The 27,940-nt window shown below is 45.2% G+C and overlaps 1 protein-coding gene across 1 annotated transcript; it reads left to right on the top strand.

Annotated features, from left to right (window-relative positions):
- Positions 1-22,391: 22,391 nt before the first annotated feature.
- Positions 22,392-25,755, top strand: LOC119270328 (CASP-like protein 5B3). The gene is made up of 3 exons (XM_037552336.1): positions 22,392-22,781; positions 24,626-24,758; positions 25,257-25,755. Exons 1-3 carry the CDS (start codon positions 22,651-22,653, stop codon positions 25,458-25,460), a joined length of 468 nt encoding a protein of 155 aa, XP_037408233.1. The 5' UTR covers positions 22,392-22,650; the 3' UTR covers positions 25,461-25,755.
- The last annotated feature ends 2,185 nt before the right edge of the window (positions 25,756-27,940 follow it).

Genomic DNA, 27,940 nt, shown 5'->3' with positions numbered 1-27,940 from the left:
ATCCCGAATCTGATGATGACAAGATAGGAAAGGGAAAGAAGAACAACAGCTCCAAAGGTCAGCAGCATCACTGGGCAGGCAATAGTGGTGGAGGCAAGCGTAAAGCGGATGGTAACATGGACTTTGTGGCTAATACCAATGCACAGGACAATGGCCAGCCACGCAAGGGTAGACCGAAAAATCGTAATGGAGCACCCAACCCTAACCCAAACCGCCTAAACTATCTGCTAAGCCAGCCCTGTCCAAGACATGGGACGAAGGAGGCGCCAGCGAATCACCTTTGGAAGGATTGCTTTATTATGCAGGAGTTCAAGAATTCTAATAATTTCCGGTATGATCACGAATCTGGCGGTGGCTCAGGATCCGGGCCGGGTTACGGTGGAGGAAGTTCCGGTTCAGGATTCAATGGTAATCCGGGCGGACATAATGGTCAAAATAGTCAGAAAAACCAGGGTGGTTACAACCAACAGCAGCAACAGTCAGGTTACCAGAGCAACCCAAAGCAGTTGAGTAGTGGGCAGTACCATGTCTTCACCACTATCTTGGACAAGCGAGATCGGAAGGTTCAGAGGCGGGCGGTCAACTCTGTTGAACCGGCCATACCCCGTTATCTACGTTGGTCTGAATAGCCAATCATATGGAGCAGAGAGGATCACCCACCCCAGGTCGATAATCCGGGTCAGTTGGCTCTGGTGGTGGCGCCTCAGGTGGGAGGTTATAAGTTCACCAAGGTGCTCATGGATGGAGGTAGCAGCATTAATATCTTGTACTATGAGACCTTCCGTCGTATGGGACTGACAGATAAAAATCTTAAATCGTCTAATACGGTGTTCCACGGTGTAGTACCTGGCAGATCAGCGTATCCTGTTGGCAAGATAGCTCTAGAAGTGGCCTTTGGGGATGACCATGATTCCAGGTCGGAGACATTGACGTTTGAAGTGGTGAAAATCCAGAGTCCGTATCACGCCCTGTTTGGGTGACCGGCTTACGCCAAGTTTATGGCACGACCCTGTTATGTGTATTTACAGCTCAAGATGCCGGGTCACAGGGGGACAATAACGGTTCACGGAAGCCGCAAAATCGCTTTGGAATGCAAGGAAGGAGATGCGGCTTATGCAGAGTCAGTTTGTGCCACCGAGGAGTTGAAGTACTATAAAGACAATGTTGATTCGGCGGACATGACTTCGTTGAAGAAGCCAACTACGGAGCATGATCCGGCCCTGAAGTTCAAATCGGCAGCAGAAACTAAGCTTGTTGACTTCGTACCTGGTGATTCGTCCAAGCAGTTCAGCATCAGTGCCAACTTGGATCCAAAATAGGAAAGCGCGCTCATCGAGTTCATCCGTGAGAATCGGGACATTTTTGCATGGAAGCCCTCTGACATGCCAGGTGTACCGAGGCAACTCGCTGAGCACACACTTAATGTGGATCCTAAATATAAACCGGTGAAACAGTTCCTCCGCCGGTTTAACGAAGAAAGACACAAGGCGATTGGAGAAGAGGTAGCCAGGCTCTTAGCAGCTGGCTTTATTCTTGAAGTTTTTCACCCTGAGTGGCTTGCCAATCCGGTGCTGGTCCTCAAGAAAAACGGCACCTGGCGCATGTGTGTGGATTACACAGATCTTAATAAGGCTTGTCCAACAGATCCTTTTGCCCTCCCCCGTATTGATCAAATTATTGATGCTACGGCGGGTTGTGAGCGCTTAAGTTTTTTGGATGCGTATTCTGGCTATCATCAGATCAAAATGGCAGTTAAGGACCAGGAGAAGACATCATTTATAACCCCCTTTGGAGCCTTCTGCTATGTGTCTATGCCCTTTGGGATCAAGAGTGCCCAGGCAACTTACCAACGGTGTGTACAAAATTGTCTTCACAAGCAGATTGGCCGTAATGTACATGCTTACGTGGATGATATCGTGGTTAAGTCCAGGGAGAAGGAGACTCTGATTGATGATTTGAAGGAAACCTTTGATAACCTGAGAACATACAAGATGATGCTTAATCCGGACAAGTGTGTCTTTGGTGTACCAGCGGGCAAGCTATTGGGTTTTCTGGTGTCCAACAGGGGAATTGAGGCTAATCCGGAGAAGATCACGGCTATCACCTCCCTGGCTAAGCCGAAGTGTATCAACGATGTTCAACGCCTGGCAGGCAGGATTGCCGCGTTAAGCCATTTTATCAGTCGTCTTGGTGAGAAGGCAATCCCTTTGTATCAGATGTTGAAAAAAACGGATCAGTTTGTTTGGAGCTCCGCCGCTAATGAAGCATTTGAGGACTTAAAGCGGCAGTTGGCCAATCCACCTGTGCTCGCCGCTCCCATTGACAAGGAGCCGTTACTGCTATATGTTGCTGCTAATGCTCGGGCGGTCAGCGTGGCTATTGTGTTGGAGCGAGAGGAGGCAGGCAAGGAGCATCCGGTTCAATGACCGGTCTATTATATCAGCGAGGTGCTAATCGAGTCCAAGCAAAGGTATCCGCATTGGCAGAAGCTGGTGTATGGAGTTTTTATGGCAAGCCGGAAGCATAAACAATATTTTCAAGGGCACCCAATTACGGTGGCCAGTTCTGCTCCTTTGGGAGATATCATCCAGAACCGGGAAGCAACTGGCCGGATTGCAAAGTGGGCCATAGAGCTGGGGCTGTACGGTTTGCAGTATGTGCCTCGGACAGCGGTTAAGTCTCAAGCACTTGTTGATTTCATCAATGATTGTACGGAAATGCAAGCACCTGAAGAAAAGCCGGATCACACATATTGGACCATCCATTTTGACGGATCCAGGCAGTTGGAAGGCTCGGGGGCTGGAGTCGTATTAACTTCCCCACGAGGTGATATGTTTTGTTATGTTCTCCGCTTAATGTTCCCTTGTACTAACAATGCAGCTAAGTATGAAGCCTTGCTCCATGGTCTCCGGATGGCTAAGGAGATGAATCTAAGTCGAGTTAAGTGCTTCGGTGACTCGGACCTTGTGGCTCAGCAAGTGTCTGGCACTTGGGACTCCAAGGACCCACTCATGGCAGCGTATCGTCAGGAGGTAGATACTGTTGCAGGTTATTTCAAAGGCTATCAGGTGGACCACGTGGACCGGCGGAAAAATGAAGCGGCGGACGCTTTAAGCCGGCCGGGCTCTCAGCGCAAACCGGTCCCGCCCAATGTTTTTCTGGATGTGCTGCACAACCCGTCGGTCAAGATCCCTGGTGAAGAGGATTTGGCTATTCCTGATCCGGAGGCTTAGTTGGTGGCGGCTCTTCATGTTCTTCTGGATTGGACGCTTCCTTACCTGGCGTACAAGAACCGGGGCGAGTTGCCAGAGGATGAGATTCTGGCCCGGTAGATAATCCGGCGATCCAAGTCCATGGCTATCATCAACGGCGAGTTGCATCATTGCAGTGTATCAGGAGCTTTTCAACGCTGCGTGTCTCCTGAAGAAGGCCGTGAAATTTTGCGTGAGATCCACGAAGGAGATTGTGGTCACCACGCCGGTTCAAAGTCTCTGGTAGCTAAAGCGTTTTGCCATGGCTTCTATTGGTTAACTGCTCATGCTGATGCGGAGGATCTGGTCAGACGATGTGATGGTTGCCAAAGGTTTTCAAGACGTGCTCATGTACCAGCTCAAGAATTGAGAATGATTCCAATTACTTGGCCGTTTGCGACTTGGGGGCTGGATATGGTTGGGCCTTTCAAAAGGTCCAAAGATAAGAAGACCCACCTCCTGGTGGCGGTTGACAAGTTTACAAAGTGGGTGGAGGCAGAACCTGTTAGCAAGTGTGATGCGGCCATGGCGGTTCAGTTCATAAAAAAAGGTGATTTTCCAGTTTGGCTTTCCGCATAGTATTATCACAGATAATGGTACCAATTTGTCCAAAGGTGTTATGAAGGAGTTCTATGAACGGGAGCACATCCGGCTCGATGTTTCATCAATGGCACATCCACAGTCCAATGGTCAAGCAGAAAGAGCTAATCAAGAGATCTTGAGAGGCATCAAGCCCCGGCTCATGGTTCCTTTGCAGAGAACGCCGGGTTGTTGGGTAGAAGAATTACCATCTATGTTATGGAGCATCAATACAACACCCAATAGATCAACATGATACACACCGTTCTTCATGGTTTATGGAGCGGAGGCGGTTCTCCCCAGTGATATCCGTCATGATTCACCTCGTGTAACGGCTTATATTGAAAGGGACAACGAGACAGCACGACAAGATGCTTTGGACCGGTTGGATGAAGAGCGTGACATTGCAGCCGCCCGATTGTCAATTTACCAGCAGGATCTTCGTCGTTATCACAGTCGCCGAGTCAGAACCAGAACCTTTCAGGAAGGAGATTTGGTGCTTCGGCTCATCCAAGATTAGACTGATATGCATAAGTTATCCCCACCTTGGGAGGGGCCTTTCTTGGTCAGCAAGAATCTGCACAACGGGTCGTACTATCTGATCGATATTCGAGAGCATAAAGACTCACGTACATCAGAGGAGGAGACTAACAGGCCGTGGAACATAGCTCATCTTCGGCCTTACTATACCTGAGCCATTGGCTACACTTATGTACATATTACGACAATGTATATATTATGATTAAATATAATAAACCGGAACCTCAGCTAAAGCGGGTTATCTGTTCTTTTACATCATGTGAGGTTACACGGAGTTGCTCTAAAGCGGCCTCCGGTTTACCCCTTGAGTTCGCTTTTTAAAAGCATCATGTTATATCGCTTGGGGGTTTGGTCGTGTCCGAACCAATACCATGCCTCTTGATAGGCGAGAGCCACCAGATCACTTGGGGACTTGGTCATGTCTGAACCAGTCATGCCTCTTGATCGGCTTAAGGCCACAGAATCACTTGGGGGCTTGGTCGAACCCGAACCATGACCATGCCACTTGATCGGCGTAAATGCCACGGTTTCATTTGGGGACCTGGCTGACTAGAACCATAGTTACACCTAACGGGAGCTTGGTCGTGTTCGGCCATGGTAACACCATCTGATCATCTCAAATAAACCTTTTTTTGCAACGTTTTGTCATTGCACTTGATTTACACTTTTCTTTGAAGGTTTTTTTTGCTTTTTATTGCGTTTTTTAAACCGACAAAGTTTTTTAACCAATCAATTGACGAAACACAGTTCACGTCAATCCGGAGACTATTTGCCCGGTTTGATCCTTGTTGTTAACATCCTCTTATGGAGTAACACAGTGTTTATTATAACCCGACACGGTTTACATGGTAAACCAACGTCATATATATACATGAGCTGTTATCTCCTCCAACAGTGTGGGTTTGCAAAACTCCGCTTCAAGATTGGCCAAGCCAACTTCACGCTCAACGATGGCAGGTATTATGTATCTCAAAAATTTGATTATATACTTAAAATTTTGTTTTGATTTCATATATGCAGACATCATATTCCGCCTGACGGTACAACTGCGGTGGCACTTGACGAATTTTTCATTTCAGAAAGTGTTTTGGAAAGTTCATTACCACAGGAAGAACAAATTATGCACGAAGGCATATCAACATCAAAGGTATCAGCTAGCCTATTACAAGGCAACATGGTGCCCATAATAATATAATTGTTTTTTCGCAAAGGAGAGGCAGTTTTAAAACCAGCTTCCGGTTCAAGCTTGGTCACCAGCCCGGCCTGATGGTTGTGGGTCATCCTGTGCCGCTTCAGCCTCCGTTTCTCTACCCAGTGGCTGGAAATCCACAGTTATCCAGTTGATTCCCATTAATGCTTGAAAAACAGCTTCATCATGGATCAGCAATGACGGATCAATATCGGGAGCGTAAGTATGCTTACGGATTGGAGGGATCAGATTTTCCGATTCATGGATTGGTGCAGCTATTCGCTTGTTCTGACTGTCATATTGGGCTTGATAATGAGACAAGTCTGCTTCCTCAGCCAATTGACAAGCTAGCGGACGTACCTCCCGGTTTATTGCTCGCAGATCCGCTTCACCAAATTCTGACCCGTCTTCCTTCAAGCTGGGATAGCCCTGAGCCACTTCAATAGGATCAAAATCCGGCACCCAGGCTTTTGCCCGGATTAAGGCATTGATTGCACCGGTTCGAGCAGCAGATTTGTTCAACTCTTCAACCTGGGCAGGAAGCACCGACAGTTTCATCAGAGTATCTTGAATCAAAGTGGGCGCCAGTTTGTTATGCGATGCGGTACAGATGATCCGCTGGGCACCAGTATACAATTGTTCAACCAATGTATAGGCGGCTTTTAGTTTCTTCCGCACATCTGACCCCAAGTGACCAATGCGGGTCCCTGAAATACCATAAAGGGTTAATAAACCGGCGACTCTGTCAGAAGTAAGAGCCATTTCAGAAGGCAAACTGGCTTACCAAAGATAGCAGTAGTCATGGCATGCACGTGCCGCTTTATGCTGGTCAGTTCATCCGCCACTGGTTTTAGTGCAACCTCGGCATCCTCTGCTCGTTTGATTAAAGCGGACTTTTCAGTGGCCCAATCCGCCCGCTTCTTCTTGAAGCTCTCCTTAAGCTGTTCCATGGCGCTTAAAGCGCCGGCCAATTCCTCTTTTGCTTTGGAGGTTTCAGCCTGTTGGGTTTTCAGGTTTTCTTGGAGATCGGTGACTTGGTTTTCTTTCGTCTTCAGCTGCGCCTACATGCATACAGATATATGCTTCAACAAATCGGTATAAGGATTCAAGTACCAATCACATAACAAGTTATGCACTTAGCACTTGGGGGCTAATGCATATTCGATCTTCATCTTTCAATTGCTTACAAAGTCCCAAGATCAATACAAGTATTCAACTTGGCACTTGGGGGCTAATGGCTATTTGCTCGTATATATTCTGATGCGGCAATTTCAATTACTTAAAGTACCGGTTTAACTACGTTAAGTTGAACCGGCCCTTGGGGGCTACATCAGTGAATTTCAAAGCATCAAGATTTATATTGGTAAGTCCCGGTTTGAAAGAATATTACAAACCGGCCCTTGGGGGCTAGGAGAGTCAGCAAGAATGGAAGCATACAAGCAGGAAGGAGCATATGGAAGTTACCTCATATTTCTCTTTCATCATATTAACCAGACCGGCTTCATAGTCGCGACTGGTATACAACCGGTTCAGATAGCCGGAATGGATATCTTGGGCGTTCAGAGCAGCATAAGTCGTCAGATCAGCGTTCCACTTGCCTTTGCCAAAAGCAGCAAATTCTTCCTTGGCAGAATGTTTGGATAAAGCGACAGGATTGTTTGGCTCAGTATGGCCAGTGCCAGTAATGACAACCTCATCATCCTGGGTACCGCCGGTTTGCACTGGGGCTGTTGGCTTGTTAGTAGGCTTTGCTGGACCGGTGGAGCTTTCAATCCGGATGGAACCCGTGGGCTGATTGACAGGACCTGAGGCATCAGTAGGTCTCTCTTCAGCAATAAGATCATCGTCTTGCTGCGGTGGATCGTTGGGTATATCCTCAGGAATAGCCGCTTCAAGATTGGGCGTCTTGCCTGGTTCAAGAACGACATCTTCTTCGGCCGCTTTGTCCAGGCAGGCCTTCTTGCTTGGCCTAGGTTTGGCCCTGAGAAGAATAACAAAATCAAATATAACATATGTTCTAAGGCGATGTACTGCAAACATCACAATAAGTATAGCTTACCCAAGCACCGTTTTGAGCGGTGGGAGCTGAGTAGCCGATGACTCGCCAGAAGATAAGTGAGAAGTAACCTGGTAATCGGAGTCAGACGGATTAAGAGGTTGACGAAAGCAGCCCGCTTTAGGACAAGCACTGACAAGCAAATTAGAGACCTCTGAATGGCATTTCTGAACCGGACTGTTCGGTAAACTGGCGGAGGTAACTACCTGGCCGCTGTGCCGGGTTGTGCGACGAGCCTCGTGCTGTTGGGTCTTCATAAGAAATTTGGGATCCAAATAAGCAAGAGGATGAGAAAATTTAACTTTCTGGTTTGCCTGACGGATTTTTAGCGAAGGCAAAGGTTCTGAATCGGAAGAGAGAATAATTACCTCTGCAGCATCAGCGTGGCTGGCTTCGGCATCATCCTGACAAATATCATCATCAATAAGACGCATGAAAAATAAGCCAAGTGAGTCAAGATCTACCTCAAGGTCCGGATTATCCACATCATCATCAGGGGCCGGATTAGAAGATGCAGTAGTTCTTTTCCTGTGGGCAGTCTTCTTTACAGCTTTAGTCTTTTGCCGGGTTGCTCGTTCCGGTTTGTCTGGTTTTTCCAGTTTCTCCTGCGGCAATTTCTTGCTCCAAAACGGATCATTGCCCTGATTACACAGACACTGATATTAAACGATGGCCAGATATATCAACAATAGATTCAGCAAAAAGAAAAATCAAAGTCTTACAGCTGGCGGTTTGTTGGTGGCACAGAAGGGAAGCAGGCCGTTTCTAGCACAGGCGTGTTCCGGTTCATTCAACATCTTATTCACAGCCTCCGTGATTTCTTCATCGGTGAGCTGGATTTTGGAATGTCACAGTGGGTCATCAACACTGCCAGTATACTCGCACATCAAACCGGAGCGCTGACTAAGGGGCAGTATGCTCCATGATATCCAACAGCGAGCAAGATCAACCCCTGTTAAACCGTTGGCCATAAAGGCTCTGAGCTTTGACAGTTGAGGAGCATATTTACTTCTCTCCTGTGCAGTCAATCTTTGTGGAAAAGGATGCGTATTGCTGAGCCGCTCCGGACGAAAGCCAGGCAAGGGATTCTCACCAGCAGGGGAGGTGTCTTTGCAGTAGAACCATGTCTGATTCCATTCTTTGGGGTGGTTATGCAGTTTGGCGTGAGGGTATGTGACCTCTTTCCTTTTCTGAATCGCCACGCCACCCAACTCCGTATTGGAGCCATCAGTAAACTCAGTACGGCGGTTTAGATGTAGAAGGTCTCTGAACAATTCCATTGTGGGCTCCTCTTGAAAGAACGCTTCACAGAGCACTTGCAAGTGACACATATTTGTAACAGAGTTGGGGCCAATATCTTGTGGATGGAGCTGGAAATCAGCTAAAACATCCCGGTAAAATTTAGAACCAGGCGGCTTAAAGCCCCGGGCTAAGTGATCTACGAAAACAACAACCTCTCCTTCTCGAGGTGTGGGAGGGCATTCTTTGCCAGGAGCCCTCCAATGGATGGTATCTTTGCTGCCTAAAGCGCCAATCAGGACTAAATCGTCCAGTTCAGCCTCTGTGACACGAGAAGGAACCCAATTGCATTCATACACTTGCTTGGCCATGATGGAATCTACAAGGTAGAAGATCCCGGTTCAAAAATGCATTTGATCAAGATACATTGTATGGGTACTGTTAAATCGGAGACAGAACTATCTGAACCGGAGTTTTATGAAGCAACAAGCATCTGGCGGTTCAATAAGGGGACTAATGGCAAATACCGGTTTGGAAAAATTTTCTATAAAGTTAAACCGCCTGATCTAAGCATTGCGGATGGACAAGTACGCAGAAACAGGTTTCACAAGATTTCCTTATAGCATTGGATCTGAAGCAAGTTCAGAAAAGAGATAAATACTTAGAGGTTCAAAGGAGCAGTACCGAACCAATGAGCAAAACGTTCATATAGATCTATGGTTTGAGATGCATAAGTGAAGGCGAAGGTCAAACAACTATCATTGCACAGAGTAAAGATTTGCGGATTCATCTAAAGATCTATCGTATGAGCAAGAGGCAGACGATGAACACTGAAGAACTGCGAAACCCTAGGTCAGATCTGCGGGGGAAAGGATAGAAGATTTACCGGAGCTGAGGAAGATGCGGAAGGTTGCCGCGATGCTCTGGTGCGCTCAGGTTGATGTAGCGGCCAAGGATGAGGCAGAGGTCGACGGCGGCGGCGGAGCTCCGAGGCTGGTGACGCGAGGAAGACGAAGAAGGCACGAAAGGAGAAAAGAAATGACCCTTCGGTCCTATTTATAAGGCGAAAGAACATGAGTCAGGCGCGACAATCAAGGGGCCACAAAACGGAGCTGTCGCCTCGATTTCCGCCGATCTATTAAACAAAGAAGCATAATGGATAGCTTCGTTATGATAGGTGGCGTCACTCCGGTTTACAACAATCAGAGAAGATGACATCATGGCGGTTTACCAATTTATAAGAAGATGTTGAAGATGGAGCTTTTATTAAAGGATTGACATGAACCCGTTCAAATCAATCCGGGGCCTAATGTTGGGGATATTACTACTGGGCGTAAACTGGCCTATCTGGGCCGGGTTAACTTCGTCAGTAGTTAAGTATGTTAAAGCCCAAGAAGACAGAGGAGGGCTCAAGGCCCATGGTCGGTTCAAGGCCTGTAGCCGTAAACCGGCGTTAGTAGTTAACTTGTATTGTAAGTTAGGAATAAGTAGAGACCAAACCGTACACATCTATGAGCCGGTATTGGGACTCTGTAAGCCGACGGGAGTCACCCGTGTATATAAGGGGACGACCCGGCGACGGTTCAGGGACAACAGACAACAACTCGAGACATAGGCGAAGCTTGTTTGCTCCCTAGTCATCGAAACCCCATCAATTCCATCACAACTAGACGTAGGCTTTCACCTTCATTGAAGGGGCCGAACTAGTATAAACTCTCTTGCGTCCCTGTGTCCGCTTTAACCCCTTCAAGATAACCCGTCGCGATGGCTCCACGACTAAGTCCTTTCTCTAGGACATCTGCCGTGACAAAACCATGACAGTACCCCTCTCAACTGGTCTGAAACCGGCGAACGTCAACTTCTGGGAAATGACTTAATCACAGAGGCAGAGGAAATGTGCAAAGTCATTCGAGATAACCTGAAAGCAGCGCAATCGCGCCAGAAGAGCTACTATGATAGTAAGCACCGTGATTTGGCTTTCGAGATCGGAGATCATGTTTACCTCCGCGTCTCTCCAATGAAAGGTACTCATCGCTTCAGTATCAAAAGGAAGCTTGCCCCTAGATACGTGGGACCTTTCAAGATCGTCAGCAAGAGAGGCGATCTCGCCTATCAACTCGAGCTTCCTTCAAACTTTGCAAATGTGCATGACGTGTTCCATGTCTCTCAGCTTCGCAAGTGCTTCAAGACGCCTGAACGCACCATCAACTTCGAAGACATTGATCTCCAAGAAGATCTCTCTTATCGTGAGCACCCCGTTGCTATTCTTGAAGAGACTGAACGCAAGACTCGCAATAAGTCAATCAAATTCCTCAAAGTCAAGTGGTCACACCATTCCGACCGTGAAGCCACCTGGGAACGCGAGGATTACCTCCGTTCTGAGTACCCGTCGTTCTTTCAGTCCTAGATCTCGGGACGAGATCCTTTCGTAGTGGTGGAGTGTTGTAACACCCCGGATATGATTTACCTAATATGTAATCCAACTCTTGCCGTTTCCGGCGTTAAGTTATTTTATTTCCTCGGGTTTGGGTTTTTGTCTCCATGTGTTGTTGTTGTTGTCATGCATATCATATCATTTCATCATGTGCATTGCATTTGCATACGTGTTCGTCTCATGCATCCGAGCATTTTCCCCGTTGTCCGTTTTGCATTACGGCGTTCCGTTCTCCTCCGGTGGTCATTTCTACCTTCCTTTCGTGTGTGGGGATTAAACATTTCCGGATTGGATCGAGACTTGCCAAGCGGCCTTGGTTTACTACCGGTAGACCGCCTATCAAGTTTCGTACCATTTGGACTTCGTTTGATGCTCCAACGGTTAACCGAGGGACCGAGAAGGCCTCGTGTGTGTTGCAGCCCAACACCCCCTCCATTTTGGCCCAAACCCACCAAAACCCTCTCCATCATCTAGAGCGTTCGATCACGATCGCGTTGCCGAAAACCGCACCTCATTTGGACTCTCCTAGCTCCCTCTATGCCTATATATAGCCCCCCTCCGAAATCCATGGGTCCTTCTTCCCCAAACCCTAGATCCATCTACCCCCTGCCGCCGGACATGTCCGTGTCCTAGCGGACGAAATCCCGCCGCCGCGCCCGGCCTGTCAGGGAGCGCCACGTGTCCCGTCGGGGCTCCCGCCGCGCCGGCCCGCCCGGCCCAGGGAGGGCCCTCGAGAGCCCGCGCCTGCCGCCGCCCTCCTTCCTCGTCGCGCCGCCCGGGGCTTTTTCTCCCCGCGCTCGGCGGCCGAGCCACCTCGCCGCCCGACGCCCACCGGCTGCCGCGCCGCCGCAGGTCCACGCCGCCGGCCACCGCCTCCCCAAGGCCTCGCCGCCGACGCCACCCCTCACCGCCGCGGCCAGCGCCGGCGAGCTCGTCCTCCACTCCGATGCCCGGCCCCCGGCAAACTCCTCCTCGTCCTCGACTCCGGCTACCGCGGGCCATAGCTCTGGCGAGCTCGGATCCGGTGATCCTCGGGATCCGTGCCGGCTGGATCTAGATCCAAATCTCCAGGTTGACTTTCCTCCCGTAACCCTAATTAAATTGCCATGTTCATCGTGCCGTAACTTTGCATCCGTAGATCCGTTTTGGACATATAGCATATCAAAATGTTTGCCTCAGAGAGTACATCATTTCATCTCATTGCATCATTTTCATTTGAGCTCATCTTGATGCCCGGAATTCTGTTGGAAGAGTGCTATTTGAGTTAATTGTCAGATCTGCTGCTCCAATTAGCTATTTGTCATTTTTGCCATGATTATTGTGTGCATGATATGCCCATGAGCTCTACATATGTTTTGTTATATGATTTGTCATCTTTCCAGAGGTGCCATCCATGTATTTTTGTGATGTGTGTGGTGACTAGCACAAATTTGCAAAGTGGTGCATTCGTTAATGCTGATTTCATGGACTTAGTAATTCCACTAAGTCCTTGGACTGTTTTTATTAATATGCCATATGTTCATGTTGTTTCCTAGTGATCCGTGCCTCTTTTGAGGATGATCAGTAAGGATGTTTTTGTTAATCTTGTAGTGCTCTATCCATCCATGTCTTTGCTTGCAATTATGGAGCACCCTAGCTTGAGTCAATCGAGCTCTACTTTTGCTATTTCGTGAATCTGGTCAGATTGTCTACTTGTTAGCGATTTTGCCAAGGATGTTGTAGTTGATCCGTGCATGCTATGATGTAGTTCTTGCCATGACCAGCTTGTATAATGTGTATTCTTGATGGGTGCATGCTTAGATTGTCATTACTTGCTCTGTAGTGAGTGCATCGAGCTCGTAAACATGTCTACTTGATATCTGATTTGCATGCTCCAGTTTTTCACTAAGTCTGTGATCTGATTATGTTTTTGCCATGTTCACATGCTTTCAATTGTATTTTCTGATCCCTTTTGGCTCAAGGTCACTAAGGGACTTTTGTTAAGCTCTTTGAGTAGCTCCATGCCATGCTTTGCTTTGCCATGTTAAGTTCCTGTAGCATATAGTTTTCTTGCTCCAAAATGTGCTACCTGATCTGAAATTCCAGGCTTGTGTTAATTTCACTAAGTCTGAAATCTGTTTATCAATTGCACTTTTTCCATGCTTGTTTGAACCTGTTTATTGATGAATTGGCCGTAGCTCAGTGTTCATCTTTTGTTAAGCATCATGAATGGATCCCTGCCATGTATTTTGTTGCCATGTTTGGGTGCTGTAGCATGTTTAACTTGTTGCATTTAGATGGCTACTTGCTGTTTATCGCAGACCGGTGCCATATTTGAATTGCTTGCCATTTCCAAACCGTGTCTCCGATTCCGGTGTTCTTTATATCGATTTCAATCGAAATAATCCCACCTTTCTAGTGGCACACTTGGATTTCCAAGTTGAGGCCAGGTTCATCCATTCCTTGTCAAATCTCGGATATGCATCACATATCGCATCCCCGCATAGCATACCATGTTTGCATCATGTGTTTGAGCTTTGCACGTGGTTGATTGTGTCCTTTTGCTTGTTTGTCTTGTTTGGGTAGAGCCGGGAGACGAGTTCGCTAACGAGGAGCCCGTTGAGTTTGCTTTCGAGGATCCAGTCAACTCTAACAACTTTGCAGGCAAGATGATCATACCCTCGAAATCACTTCTATCTTTGCTTTGCTAGATGCTCGCTCTTTTGCTATGCCTATGCTACGATGCCTACCACTTGCTTATCATGCCTCCCAAATTGCCATGTCAAACCTCTAACCCACCATGTCCTAGCAAACCGTTGATTGGCTATGTTACCGCTTTGCTCAGCCCCTCTTATAGCGTTGCTAGTTGCAGGTGAAGATTGGAGACCGTTCCTTGTTGGAACATTATTTACTTGTTGGGATATCACTATATTATCTTCTTATCTTAATGCATATATATACTTGGTAAAGGGTGGAAGGCTCGGCCTCTCGCCTAGTGTTTTGTTCCACTCTTGCCGCCCTAGTTTCCGTCATATCGGTGTTATGTTCCCGGATTTTGCGTTCCTTACGTGGTTGGGTGATAATGGGAACCCCTTGACAGTTCACCTTGAATAAAGCTTTTCCAACAATGCCCAACCTTGGTTTTACCATTTGCCACCTAACCTCTTTTCCCTTGGGTTTCCGGAGCCCGAAGATCATCTTATTTAAACCCCCCCGGGCCAGTGCTCCTCTGAGTGTTGGTCCAAACAGAGCCACTTGCAGCGCCACCTCAGGGCAACTCGAGGTTTGGTTTTAGTTGTACGTAGTGTTCATCTGAGTGTGCCCTGAGAACGAGATATGTGCAGCTCCTATCGGGATTTGTCGGCACATTCGGGCGGTGTTGCTGGATTTCTTTTAACTTGTCGAAGTGTCTTGTAGAACCGGGATACCGAGTCTGATCGGAATGTCTCGGGAGAAGGTATATCCTTCATTGACCGTGAGAGCTTGTCATGGGCTAAGTTGGGACTCCCCTGCAGGGATTTGAACTTTCGAAAGCCGTGCCCGCGGTTATGGGCAGATGGGAATTTGTTAATGTCCGGTTGTAGATAACTTGAACCTTAACTTAATTAAAATGAATCAACTGTCTGAGTTACCGTGATGGTCTCTTCTCGGCGGAGTCCGGGAAGTGAACACGGTGTTGGAGTAATGCTTGCCGCAGGTTGTTCTCTAGTTATGCGTTCGCGCTTTGCCTTCTCTTCTCGCTCTCTTTTGTGAACAGGTTAGCCACCATATATGCTAGTCACTTGCTGCAGCTCCACATATTTACCTTACCTTACCTATAAGCTTAAATAGTGTTGATCGCGAGGGTGCGAGATTGCTGAGTCCCTGTGGCTCACAGATTACTTCCAAACCAGATGCAGGGCCTGATGACTCCGTTCCAGATGACGCGCTTGAGCTCAAGTGGGAGTTCGACGAGGACTCACGCCATTACTATGTGTCTTTCCCTGATGATCAGTAGTGGTGCCCAGTTGGGGCGATCGGGACCGTGTCACATGTTGGGTTGGTCTTCTATTTTGGCACCGTAGTCGGGCCATGAGTGATTGGTTGATGTAATGCTATTTATGTACTTTGTTTGACGTGGCGAGTGTAAGCCAACTATGTACCTTCCCCTTTTTATTATCTATATTACCTGGGATGTTGTGAAGATTACCTTACTTGCGACATTGCTTTCAATGCAGTTATGCCTCTAAGTCGTGCTTCGACACGTAGGAGATATAGCCGCATCGAGGGCCTTACACCTCTGCTGCAGCCAGAAGCCGCCGGTGACCAAGCAGCTGTCGTCCCTCCTCCCTGCCCGGCCAAGTCCTTAACGCGCGCCCTGCCCAAGCTACTCCTCTTCATGCCCCCTATCAGCCGCGATGATGGTGTTCGTCGACCTGCAGCAGTTGCCCAATCATTTGTGTATTCTCTCAGGCGAGCTTCTCTCTCCCTAGTTGATGCCTCTTGTTTCCATTCATTCATGAGTGTGGTTTTCTGTAGCTCAGGCTACACGGTACCCCTTATCTTTGCCATCCATTTATGCATCAAGATCCGTGCAAACACATTTGTCTTTTTTGTTTCTCTCAAACGACACAACATATGAACTTCAAATTTTGCAGAACAACAATACATTCTAACTACAATATAGGAAAAAACTTTCAGATTTTTTCATGCATTTTAAATACTTGAAATAATATTTTTATTCAAAGAAAATCTCATTTTGTATATTTACATCAGACCAAAAAATCTGAAAGTTTTTTCATACATTGATGTTCTAATGTTTGTTCGGTCTGCAAAGTTTGAAGTTCATATGTTGTTTCATTTTCGAGAAACAAAAAAGATAAATCTTCTTGTTGTTAGTTAGTTGGAGAGTACGGATCTCAAAGCAAGGCTGGAGGGTTGAGGATAAGAGGTTTCATGTAGCCTGAGCTACAAAGAAACTTTGTGTTCATTCATCGGTTTGGTGAGCGTGCGGTTTGAGGTGCGCGCTTGTGATTTTTTTTCTTTGCATGAAGCTAGCACGGGGAATGAATCTGGGATGATGGATTTAGATTCGTGGAAGATGATTGTAGGTAATCCTTATATATATGAAAAGCTAAAAATTTCTGATCCATTGCTGTTCCAATAGCAAGGAAGGGTAACCTAAGTCTAATTATGGTCAATAGGTGGACTGTTGAGTTGCCGATGTCTGAATGTGAGTAATTTTTTACCTATGTGCTTGGTTCGTGAACTGATTGGATAATTTTTTCTTTCCACTATTATTCCAACAATTGTTTTAAATCAACAAAACTGCTTTTCTAAGGTAGTTGATATTTATGCAGCTTCAACTTTGTTTCTTATGCTCCTGGTATTCTCTTGCTTGGTTTCTTGTCACTGGCCATACAAGAGGTCCATCATATATAGTTGAAATATTTTATCATTATAGACGAACTATATTTTTCTGATAAGATTTTAGTGTTGCTTAGTCTGTTTATCATACGAGTGATGCACAATATCATCATCAATATGAGATGCTCAGACCAGCTGCTTTAGGATACGAGGATGTTTAATATAACGTCCTTGTCATACCAAGAAGGATTTAGCTGAAGGTTTGTGATTGAGGAGAATGAACCGGTGATATTAACCTAAAGTGTTATTTGGCCACTGATGTCACACAGTGTCTTTCTTTCGAAAACCATCATACTACCTTTTGTTGACAGATTTGTTTAGTACCAATTGCTTGTTACATTTCTGTGAATGACTATGGAAATATCATGCTAAAAAACAATTTAATAATAATTTGTGATACGTTGTATTTTTATGCACTGTTTGATCACTTGATTGAAAAAACATCCACCTAATTATATAACATCGTAGGATGGAACACCTCTTTGAAATGCTCTTCAAATGTAACCATACATGAACATGTTGATCCTCGTCTTTTTCTGTCTCAATGGATAAAAGTACTATGCAGAGCTAGAGGAAGACACCGCCATTGCTCTCCTTGTTTGGCTGCTGAAAGTGAGGGAGGGAACACTTATTTGAAATGCTCTGCAAATGGAAACATACATGAATATGTTGATCCTCATCTTTTTCGATCTCAGTGGATAATAGTAATATGCAGAGCTGGAGGAAGACACCATCGTTGCTCTTCATGTGTGCCTGCTGAATGCGAGGATACAGTTGCTCCATTGTTTCAATCCATTATTTCCATCCATCGGCTCTACTGGTAAGAATCTTTGGTCAAGACAAAATTGTGAACCCATGCATGGCAGTGGCAGCAAGACATAGTCCAAATGTCAAAAGAAAGGAAGTGGGAGTGTGTAGTGGTAATAAAATGGGAAGGGAGCCACCCCATGTGTTTGTGACAGCATGGAATGAACAGTTTGTCTATATATTTTTGTTCTGTACAAATGAATGGGTTGGAATTGTAACAGGTGAGTCACTAGGGTGCATGTTGATAGTAAGAGAGCTAGGACTTAGGTATAATCTAAGAAAAAAAATCAGATTATGATTTTATTTATCTTTTCATGGAAATGCTTTTAGTCCGTGGCAACGCACGCACACTCAGCTAGTAGACTATAAACGTATCAAATAACCACATACTAATCGGCCGACCCATAGCCAACAATTATTCAAATAACGTCACATAAACAGGGTTCAAGAGATGTTACAACCCATCATGGAGACTGTGATGGAGGAGGAAGAAGGGGTGATGATGGTGATGATGATGGCGCAACTCCTTTCGGTCTCCCTCTTGGTTGCAACAATGGTGTTCCTGATGTGGATGACGAATGGACATCAAGATGAATGATGAATGAGGCGTGATAGATGAAGCTTGATGGCGGCCGCTAGGGTTGGATGTGTATATATAAGAGCTCACTCATAGCCTTCTCCTTTGATGTAGTATCTCTCCTTTGATCGTTCAAGGGTTCTTGGTGAGCATTATCCTCTCCCAAAACATCCGAACAAACGGGGATGGAATCAGTGAAGAATCTCATGTGAAGAGGCAACTTTTGGGCTTGATTGCGCATACGACCAGGTGTGGTCGTATGAAACGTCGTCTTTTACTCTGGACCTCTTCGGTAAATTGGCCACCATTTCTTCATACAAACTCGGAATTTGACATTGTTGGGCTTGTTGGATTCGTATGAAAAACACATGTCCATTTACCATATTAGATCTTAGTTTTGAGCATTTAAAAAAAATGACTTTTTCACTCTCCGAAATGGCCAAGTCTGGGGCTTGGATCTCTATGTTCAAACTCCTTTCATCGTGCTAAAAAGTTGAGAGGGTTACGGCAAAAACTAGATGTACTTCATGTACAAAATGGGCAATCTCTTTCGAAGTATCAGGGTTTCAGACGAAAACTCATCTGTTACAAAGGGATTTCATTTTTTTGAACTTATTTGAACTCCAGACTTTTTTTGTGTTCAAAATACACCATTCAAAGCACATTATCAATTTTCAACCCTTTATGACTTCATTTGTTATTTTTCATGCATTTACTAATTTTCTTGCGCTAAATGACCCTGAAATTCAAAAGCATTTCAAATGAACTCTGAAAAGGTTGAAAGTTGGCATGGTATCATCATTTCATCCACATAGCATGTGCATAAAACTTGAGAGGGTTACGACAAAAACTAGATGCACTTCGTGTACAAAATGGACAATCTCTTTCGAAGTATCAGAGTTTCGGATGAAAACTCATCTGTTACAAAGGGATTTCATTTTTTTGAACTTATTTGAACTCCAGAATTTTTGTGTGTTCAAAATGCACCATTCAAAGCCACATCATCAATTTTCAACCCTTTCTGACTTCATTTGTTATTTTTCATGCATTCACTGATTTTTTGAGCTAAATGACCCTAAAATTGAAAAGCACTATAGATGAACTCTGAAAATGTTGAAACTTGGCATAGTATCATCATTTCACCCACATAACATGTGCTAAAAAGTTGAGAGGGTTACGGGAAAAACCGGATGCACTGCGTGCATTATATATAATTATGTGTGTCAAAAATCATTACAGATTCACATGGATAGATAAGTGACCAAATTAATAGAAGTTCATCATCACATTAAAAACAAAGTACATACATAGTTCTCATTGAACAACATATAGATCTCCAGAGCATCTAGTTAAACCATACATTGAAACTATGTAAAACCTTTCAATGCAACTACAAATGCGATCGTAATCACAACCAAGGTGACAATTGATCCAACGACATAATGATACCAAGCCTCGGTATGATTGTCATATTTTCTAATCTTTCTAATCTTCCACCGCATTGCATCCATCTTGATCTTGTGATCATCGACGACATCCGCAACATGCAACTCCAATATCATCTTCTCCTCCTCAATTCTTTTTATTTTTTCCTTCAAGTAATTGTTTTCTGCTTCAACTAAATTTAACCTCTCGACAATAGGGTCGGTTGGAATTTCCGGTTCAACTACGTCCTACATAAATAAAATCTATGTCACATTGGTCGGCATAATTGTCATAAACAATAAATGAACCAAATAGTTATTAAAAGATAATATATACCACATCCGAATCATAGACAGGACGAGGGCCGACGGGGGCGGATACCAAAACCATCGCACTATATAATAACAAGCAATAATAAAAATAAGAAAATTAGACAAGTATCTATCTAAAGTAAGAATTCTTTTCTTTCAGAAAGAAGATAAGAACAAGAGGCTCACCACGGTGGTGCCAGCGATGAGATCGGCGCGGGTGATCGACGACGGTGAAGACGGGGACGGGACGTGACAGACCGCTAAACCTATCAAATCTCGGGGAAAATGGAGCTTGGAGGTCGAGCTTCGAGAGGAGAAAGCTTAACTAGTGTGGCTCGGGCATTTCATCGAACACCTCATGTGCATAAGAGGTGAGCTAGAGCACCCAAATGCCCTCCCCTCGCCGGCTAGAAAAAACAGAGCACTGTGGAGTGCTCTGCTATGGCGATGGGGTATATATAGGCAACTCATTTGTCCCGGTTCATGGATGAAACCGGGTCTAAAGCTCTCCCTTCTGTCTCGGTTGGTGCCACGAACCGGGACTAATATATTTGGGCTAGGAGCGAGGCCCATTGGTCCCGGTTCGTGCCAGTAACCGGGACAAATGGGTCCAGACGAACCGGGACCAATGCCCATGAGGCCCCGGCCGGCCCCCTGGGCTCACGAACCGGGACGTATGCCCCCATGGGTCCCGGTTCGTGACTGAACCGGGACCAATGGGCTGGCCAGACCTGAACCAAAGCCCTATTTTCTACTAGTGCCACATTGCCTAAAAGACACGCAAAGACAAAGAAGACTAATAAAAAGTAACAAAGAATAAATATTATGCAATGCTCATGGCTAAAAGGATAAAAACTGGAAATCATGCATCTGGACATGTAATTGGCACAATGGGACATGATATAGCTTGATGTATGGAGATAATGTGCAACAAATGAGCTCATAAGATGCGTAAACTATGGAGCCATAACTTTTGGGGCATCTGGTTTGCTACCACACACACGTTCGACACCCTGGTCCCACCCAAAACATTCTCCCACGCCCACACCCTCTCTGCGTGAAGCGTTTGCCTTGAATTCATGCCAATCAATGCCGCTCCAGAGAGTCAGCGCCGCATTCATGCCAAACTAGAATGGACACAACCTCTTACTAGAGCCGACACTAAAGCGACGCACCGGCCGAGAGCATTGCCCGTGCTAGGTGCCGCTCTCTGTGCCTGCTCAATGCCAGAGAGACTTGACTGGACGACTCTCTCCGCATTCAAACCGGTTGCCCATCCATCCTCATGCCGCCATTGAACAAGCGCGGCTACCGAGAAACCAACTCTGGTGCCTGTGTTTCACACAACCCCTCGCTTGACCCGACCGACGTCCACTTTTTATGCATGGCCAGGCCCGACATGATCCGCATAACACCAAACGCCACTCCCAATCTCCTCCGTACATCACATTTGTCATGACCTCAAGCTCCAAAGCGCCATGTGACAGCCTCTCCATCGAACAGAAGCAGGAGCTGGTCGGCATTCCGGCTGTCTGGCAGGCCCGTTGTGCGAGCCGAATAGAGGCTGGCTTGATGGTGAGCTCGCCGGAGGATAGCGACGTGGACGAGATGTTAGACAAGGCGTACAATGACGCACCGGTGCCACCACCCTGGCCGGTCCACGCCGGCATCGCCTTGGAGCAGGCACGAGCGCACTTCGACGCCGTACTGGTGAAAGAGCACCAGGTGCCGCCACTGTCGGTGTCCCGGCAGGCGTAGTAGGAACGAAGCTACAACCTTCGGCTCCTCGACAAGCACCGGCTCACAAAGGAGCATATCATCGTCGAGTAGGCGAATGATGATGATGTCATGATCATGGTTGTGGAGGATCCATGCTTTTTGGATGAGCAACGAACGCTATACCAGTCCATGCGCAGCACACACGAGATCTGTCACGGGCGATGGTGGCTGCGCGTGCTGCGGGTGGAGAGGGACGCCTTGTTCGCGGAGATTGACGCGGAGGTGACCGAAGAGGATACACAGGCGACCGACCTATCATGGACGGTGCCAACTCTGTGTTGACCACGCCGCCACCGTTGTTCGCGTCCCACCGACACGACCAAGATGCTGGACCATCCACGTGAGACTCAGGCGAGGAAGAGTATCACATGGGACGCCACTATGGCTTGGGTCCCAGGAAGGCCACTCCTATTCTCCTCCTCCTTCGATTTCACTTCCCGGGGCTCAGGACCGTTGGGCTTGCCGTATACGGGGAAGATATAAAGTGGGATATGGACTCCGCCACGACCGGCGGTCTTTTAAATTAGGTTAAAAAAGTCTCATCCTCGTTTACGTAGTTGAAATATGTCGACCATGTAATGAATTTGATTCAGATTAAATGAAATCATTCAGTTTGCACAAAATTCATCCTCTTATTTAAATTTGCTTCGAAATACATGCGTGAATGGTTGTATGGCAGGCTTCCATATCATTATCCGCGTCCAACATTTTTAGGGGTTGGCGGGGATGCCCTGAAAGTGACAAGCCGCGTGCACAAAATTGTCCGTATACTCGGACGATGTGGCCAAGGAAGGAACCTACCGCGAAGTTTCCTGGTTCCTGCTCATCCATCACCTTTCCCATCTCGTCTCACGCAAGCCAGGCACCACCTCTCCCATCACCTTTCCCATCTCGTCTCACGCAAGTCAGGCACCACCTCTCGGGCTCCTGCTCTGCTCATAGCCATCACCTTCCCCATCCCACACGAGCTAAGCGCACACAGCAACTGCCACAGATCCGTGCCCGGCGAGCTAAGCCAGGAAGGACTCCATCGGCTTCTCCTCCTCTCCTCTCCGCAGAGAGCAGAGCAGAGCAGGGGATGAAGCGCGTCGTGGGGAGCCCGGGGACATGGAGCGGCATGGCGCTGCGGCTGTCGCAGTGCGTCTTCGCCGCCGCCTCCGTCTTCTCCATGGTCTCCGGCTTCGGCTACTCCAACTACAGCGCCTACTTGTACTAATTTCATTCCCCCGCAAATGCTACTTCTTTCCTCCCCCCTTCGTGTGTTTTCTTGCAAATTCATGAGCATCACTCAAGACTCAAGTAGCATCTAGCATGCTCTCCGAGTTCTACTCTTAGGTTGGGTGAGTTTTACTCTTTCTTTCAAGGGAAATTTTTGGGGAATAAGGTAGAGACCCTTATTTAAGAGTACTCAGATGAGGCAGATTTAACGCCTTCCAAGCAGGGTGATGCTTTTTTCTCAATTGAAAACCTGGTGATTACTTCTTTGTGTGCAGTAGATTCTGAATGATCTACTAAATCTCCTCGGCATTGAAAAAGAAAATCAATTAGGAAACTAATTCAAATGCGCAAATTTTTGGGGAACACGTGGATAACTTCTTAAGCTATATCTGCTAATCAGTCCATCGTACATACACAAGTATCTATCTGCATTTGACTTAGCACGTACGAAATACGACATAATCATGAGGCCTCCACCAACTTCCTCATTTGATAAACTCGGAATACCTTCAATGCTCTCAAATTAAGTTAGTAACTAGTATTTGTCTGGTGACCCACCCAACTAGTAGTAAATATATGGCCTCACAGGAACAAATGAAATGATGCTTCATTGGGTGATTTCCTTGTTCAAGTTCTAAGACAGTTCCATTACAGAGTTCATGCATGTCTGCAGGAGTACAAGCTCGACATTGTACATATTTATGTTCATTTGTCGATAATCTTGGGAGTTTACTTGAACTTGAATGCTCTTTTTCATAACAAGAACTGGACATTTATTTCTGTTATCCTTTATTAATGTTTTCTGTGAATGACTACAGATACAGTTCTTGTTTAAAATGCTAGTTGCGACATTTCAATCTTCCAGTGGTATTGGGAATCCTGATTGTCAGCAGTGTCCCTTTGATTCCCAATAACACTGGAAAAATTAAAATGCTGCAGCTCGCATGTTTTATGTGTCAACATGCATGTCCTGATTGTGTGCTGGTGTTTTTTTTTTTGAAAAGGGGGACTCCCCGGCCTCTGCATCAGAGTGATGCATACGGCCATCTTATTAACCAAATAAAGCAGTGTGAACATGGTTCCAAGGTCTCCAAAAGTAATGAAAAAGTAAAGAAAGCTCACACAGAGCCAAAACGGGCTAGAAACACCAACTAGCCATGAAAAGATGCCACAACCGGCTGGCTAAAACTAGGTAGGTAAACTAAATGCCTATCCTATTACATGACCGACATCCAAACCGGTTGAAGATATCCCGAGCTACCATCTCCCAGTGGAAAGATCCAGTAACCAAATGCTCCCTGGCCTCCGTCGGGGTGAGTAGCGACCACGAACAGATCAGTGCCGTAGTTCGGAATATAACCTGCAAAAAGTGGATACATGATATTCTGTTAAAAACCAAATCATTTCTGCAAGTCCAGATAGTCCACATCAAAGCGCAAACACCAACCCGAATGTGTCTCGCTAAGTCAGGCTCAATCCCATTAAGCCATGTCCCAAATAATGCGTTAACAAAATTCCGTGGATTGATATTAAAAGCAATGTGGACCGTCTGCCAAAGTACTTTGGCCAACGGGCAATCAAAAAAGAGGTGTTTGATTGTCTCATCCCGATCACAGAAACTACACCTAGTAGGTCCTGTCCAATTACGCTTTATCAAGTTGTCCTTGGTTAAAATAACTTGTTTATGGACAAACCACATCAAGTTCATATCATTGAGACTATGAACTGCATATATAAAGTGTTCAGTTTCTTGACTACTATTCAGAATTATTTGGGCTCAAGTATGATTTGTTGACATCATCTAACGAGTGTAATCTTGTCTCCCTTTATTTCAGCTACATGAATCTAGCGTTGATCCTGCAGCTGATTTGTAGTTTGGGCCTTGCTTGTAAGGATATCTTTGCTCTAAGGAATAAAAAGGATCTTCACACCCCAGATAATCTATTCATTATTGTTATGGTTGACTGGGTAAGTCGTTCAATTTATCTCTTCTATTGTCCATGAGCTACGTCTGAATTGACTGAAGGCATGCACTGAAGCAATTGAACCCAGATTTTTTATCATTAGTTCTTACGAACCAAAATTCAGGTTATGTGCAACTCGTGATTTTCTATCGGCCAAGTTCTTGTTCTGCCTCCTTCTCTAAGAATAAGGTAGTCTTAAAGAGATTTGTTTGCACAAGCACTCCATCGAACTTTGCTGATGAATTGTCCATTTGAGCAAGAAATTTTAGCAACCAATATGCTTTGCATGACTTTTTGGTCAACCAACGGTATAGTTTATCAAAGGTTCTTTTTTCCTGTTATTAGAACTAATGGCTGTCATTTCTCACAGCCAAAGTTGTTACATCTCACAAGCATAGTCCAGATACCCTGTGAAATCAATTTTTTTACTCGAGCAGTTCTTGGAATCTTGAGCTAGCAAAGGTCTATTTGAGTGAAAACATCAATTGTGAATGCATTGCAGGTCGTGGCGACTTTCATGTTCTCAGGAGCCTGTGCCTCCGCGAGCTTGACAATTTTCTTCATGTGGGATGTGAACTTCTGCGAGACATACTCAAAGCTGGCCTGCCGGCAGTTCGTGCTTTCGGTCGTCCTGGCGTTCATCACGTGGTTGCTGCAAGCTGCGTCTTCTTTCTCCGCGTTCTGGCTACTGGTTTCGTTCTCCTAGTGATCTCACACGCTCATATTTGCCGTCACATCATGCTAGTCAGTCAGGAGGATAAACTGGTTGCAATGTGCTCGGGACACTTGCTAGATTTCAGTTATGGGTAGTCCTTCGTCCCTTGTTAGATAGATGTTGCCTGTTTGATAGTAGCTCATCTTTATTCTAGGAGTTGGTTATCAGCTCCTTGAGGTGGAGTAGTTACTGTTTAGATGATGTGGGATCATTAATATATGGAGATAAGTTGCGATCGATGATACCTGAAAAATGTCTGGTTATTGTACAATAGAATGAGTTCATATCTCTTCGTGTGGCTGGGACCAACCGTTTCTGGTTGCTTCGCACAATGAACAAGCCTTTCTTTTGTTGCCAAGAAGCAATGTAGACATGTAGTCCTCGTCATAGTTAGGAAGTCGAATACTAAGGATATCTTCTTCATCTAGAGGCATGAAAAATTGTTTGACCCTGTCCTCCTTCCAAGTATGGGTGTCATGGTCTATTAAGTCTGCCACCCACCGAGTACGAGTGTTGTAGGGCTTATGTTAATTTTCAGATTTCTTCTTGGGATCCAATTGTCCCTCCATAAGCGAACAGTGCGGCCATCACAAATACGCCATACAAACACTTTCTTGAGCAACTCCAAACCATGCATGATGCCTTGCCATTTTGGAGATGCATTTCGAATAAATGCCGAGTCTAGTAGATCAACCCCAGGATAACATTTAGCCTTCATAATCCTGTCACATAGACTGTCAGGGAAGCCAAGCTTGTCTAGCGAGGTGAGCTTGGTTAAAATGTTTGAGGCCCTAAGGAGTTTAGTTGGTCTTTGTCGGACCTTATGCTATTAGTGTTTGATTCATTGATATATGAAATATACCTCACTCTGGTTTAGTTATTTCATTCGTGTCGATATTTCATTCATAGAAAGATCGATCTGCAAGTGGTAGCAAGGCTTTTCCACTGCTCATCTTCCTATAATTGTTTGCTTACTCCGTCCCTCAATCTCTGATTTACGCAATTGCTCGTTGTCAATATCACCCTTGAGAAATTCCACTAGTTTGGTTCGCTTCGTGTACAAGAGTTCTTGCTTCCAAACCTTGTATCTGTTTGGTGACTCATAAGGTTTTGGATCTAGGATTGAAAAGGACAATCTCGTGGGACACTGAAATTTTCGGTTACCGCGGTAACCAAAAAATACCAGGCGATTACCGAGCGATTTTTTTGAATGAATTTTGAATCCAGATAAAATTCATCCAAAATTCAGTCAAATTTCATCCAATTCAAAAAATGAGATATTTTGCTCGGTAAGGTGATTGCTTGTGGAATACTGGGATATGCGGTTATTGCCCGATAACCGATTTTTCCGCTCAATGTCAAAACCTTTCTCATAATTAATGGAAGCTAAGGGAATGCAAAAGAGACTTCCAAATATTAAGGCTTAACTTTTTCCCTATGTCAAACTTTCACATGTTTATCCAAATATATAGAATAACTATCATCAATTGTAATACCCAATTAGTACACTGTGACTATATTTTACAATAGATCTAATGCTGATTTCAAGAGTGTTAGATTTTTTTTCTACAATTTGGTCAAACTTACAAAATTTTGATGTTCTACAAAAGTTATATTTTGAGATAACTGGTGTATAAAACGGACAATCTCTTTCGAAGTATCAGTGTTTCATACGGAAACTCGTCCGTTACAAAGAGATTTTATTTTTTTAAACTTATTTGAACTTCATAGTTTTTCTGTGTTCAAAATGCACCATTCAAAGCCACATCATCAATTCTCAACCCTTTCTGACTTCATTTGTTATTTTTCATGCATTTACTGATTTTTTTCAGCTATAAGACCCTGAAATTGAAAAGCACTACAAATGAACTCTGAAAAGGTTGAAAGTTGGCATGATATCATCATTTCACCCACATAGTATGTGCAAGAAAGTAGAGAGGCTTACGGCAAAAACTGGATGCACTTCGTGTATAAAACGGACAATCTCTTTCGAAGTATCAGGGTTTCATACGGAAACTCGTCTGTTACAAAGGGATTTCATTTTTGAACTCATTTGAACTCCATAGTTTTTCTGTGTTCAAAATGCACCATTCAAAGCCACATCATCAATTTTCAACCCTTTGTGACTTCATTTATTATTTTTCTTGCATTTACTGATTTTTTTCAGCTATAAGACCCTGAAATTAAAAAGCACTACAAATGAACTCTGAAAAGGTTGAAAGTTGGCATGGTATCATCATTTCACCCACATAGCATGTGCAAGAAAGTAGAGAGGCTTAGGGCAAAAACTAGATGCACTTCGTGTACAAAACGGACAATCTCTTTCGAAGTATCAGGGTTTCATATGAAACTCGTCTATTACAATGGAATTCATTTTTTTGAACTTATTTGAACTCCATAGTTTTTCTGTGTTTAAAATGCACCATTCAAAGCCACATCATCAATTTTTAATCCTTTCTAACTTCATTTGT

This window comes from Triticum dicoccoides, chromosome 3A (assembly GCF_002162155.2).
Source record: "Triticum dicoccoides isolate Atlit2015 ecotype Zavitan chromosome 3A, WEW_v2.0, whole genome shotgun sequence".
NCBI lineage: Eukaryota > Viridiplantae > Streptophyta > Magnoliopsida > Poales > Poaceae > Triticum > Triticum dicoccoides.
Note: the sequence above shows the minus strand (reverse complement) of the source record. Positions and strands in the feature narration are given on the sequence as shown.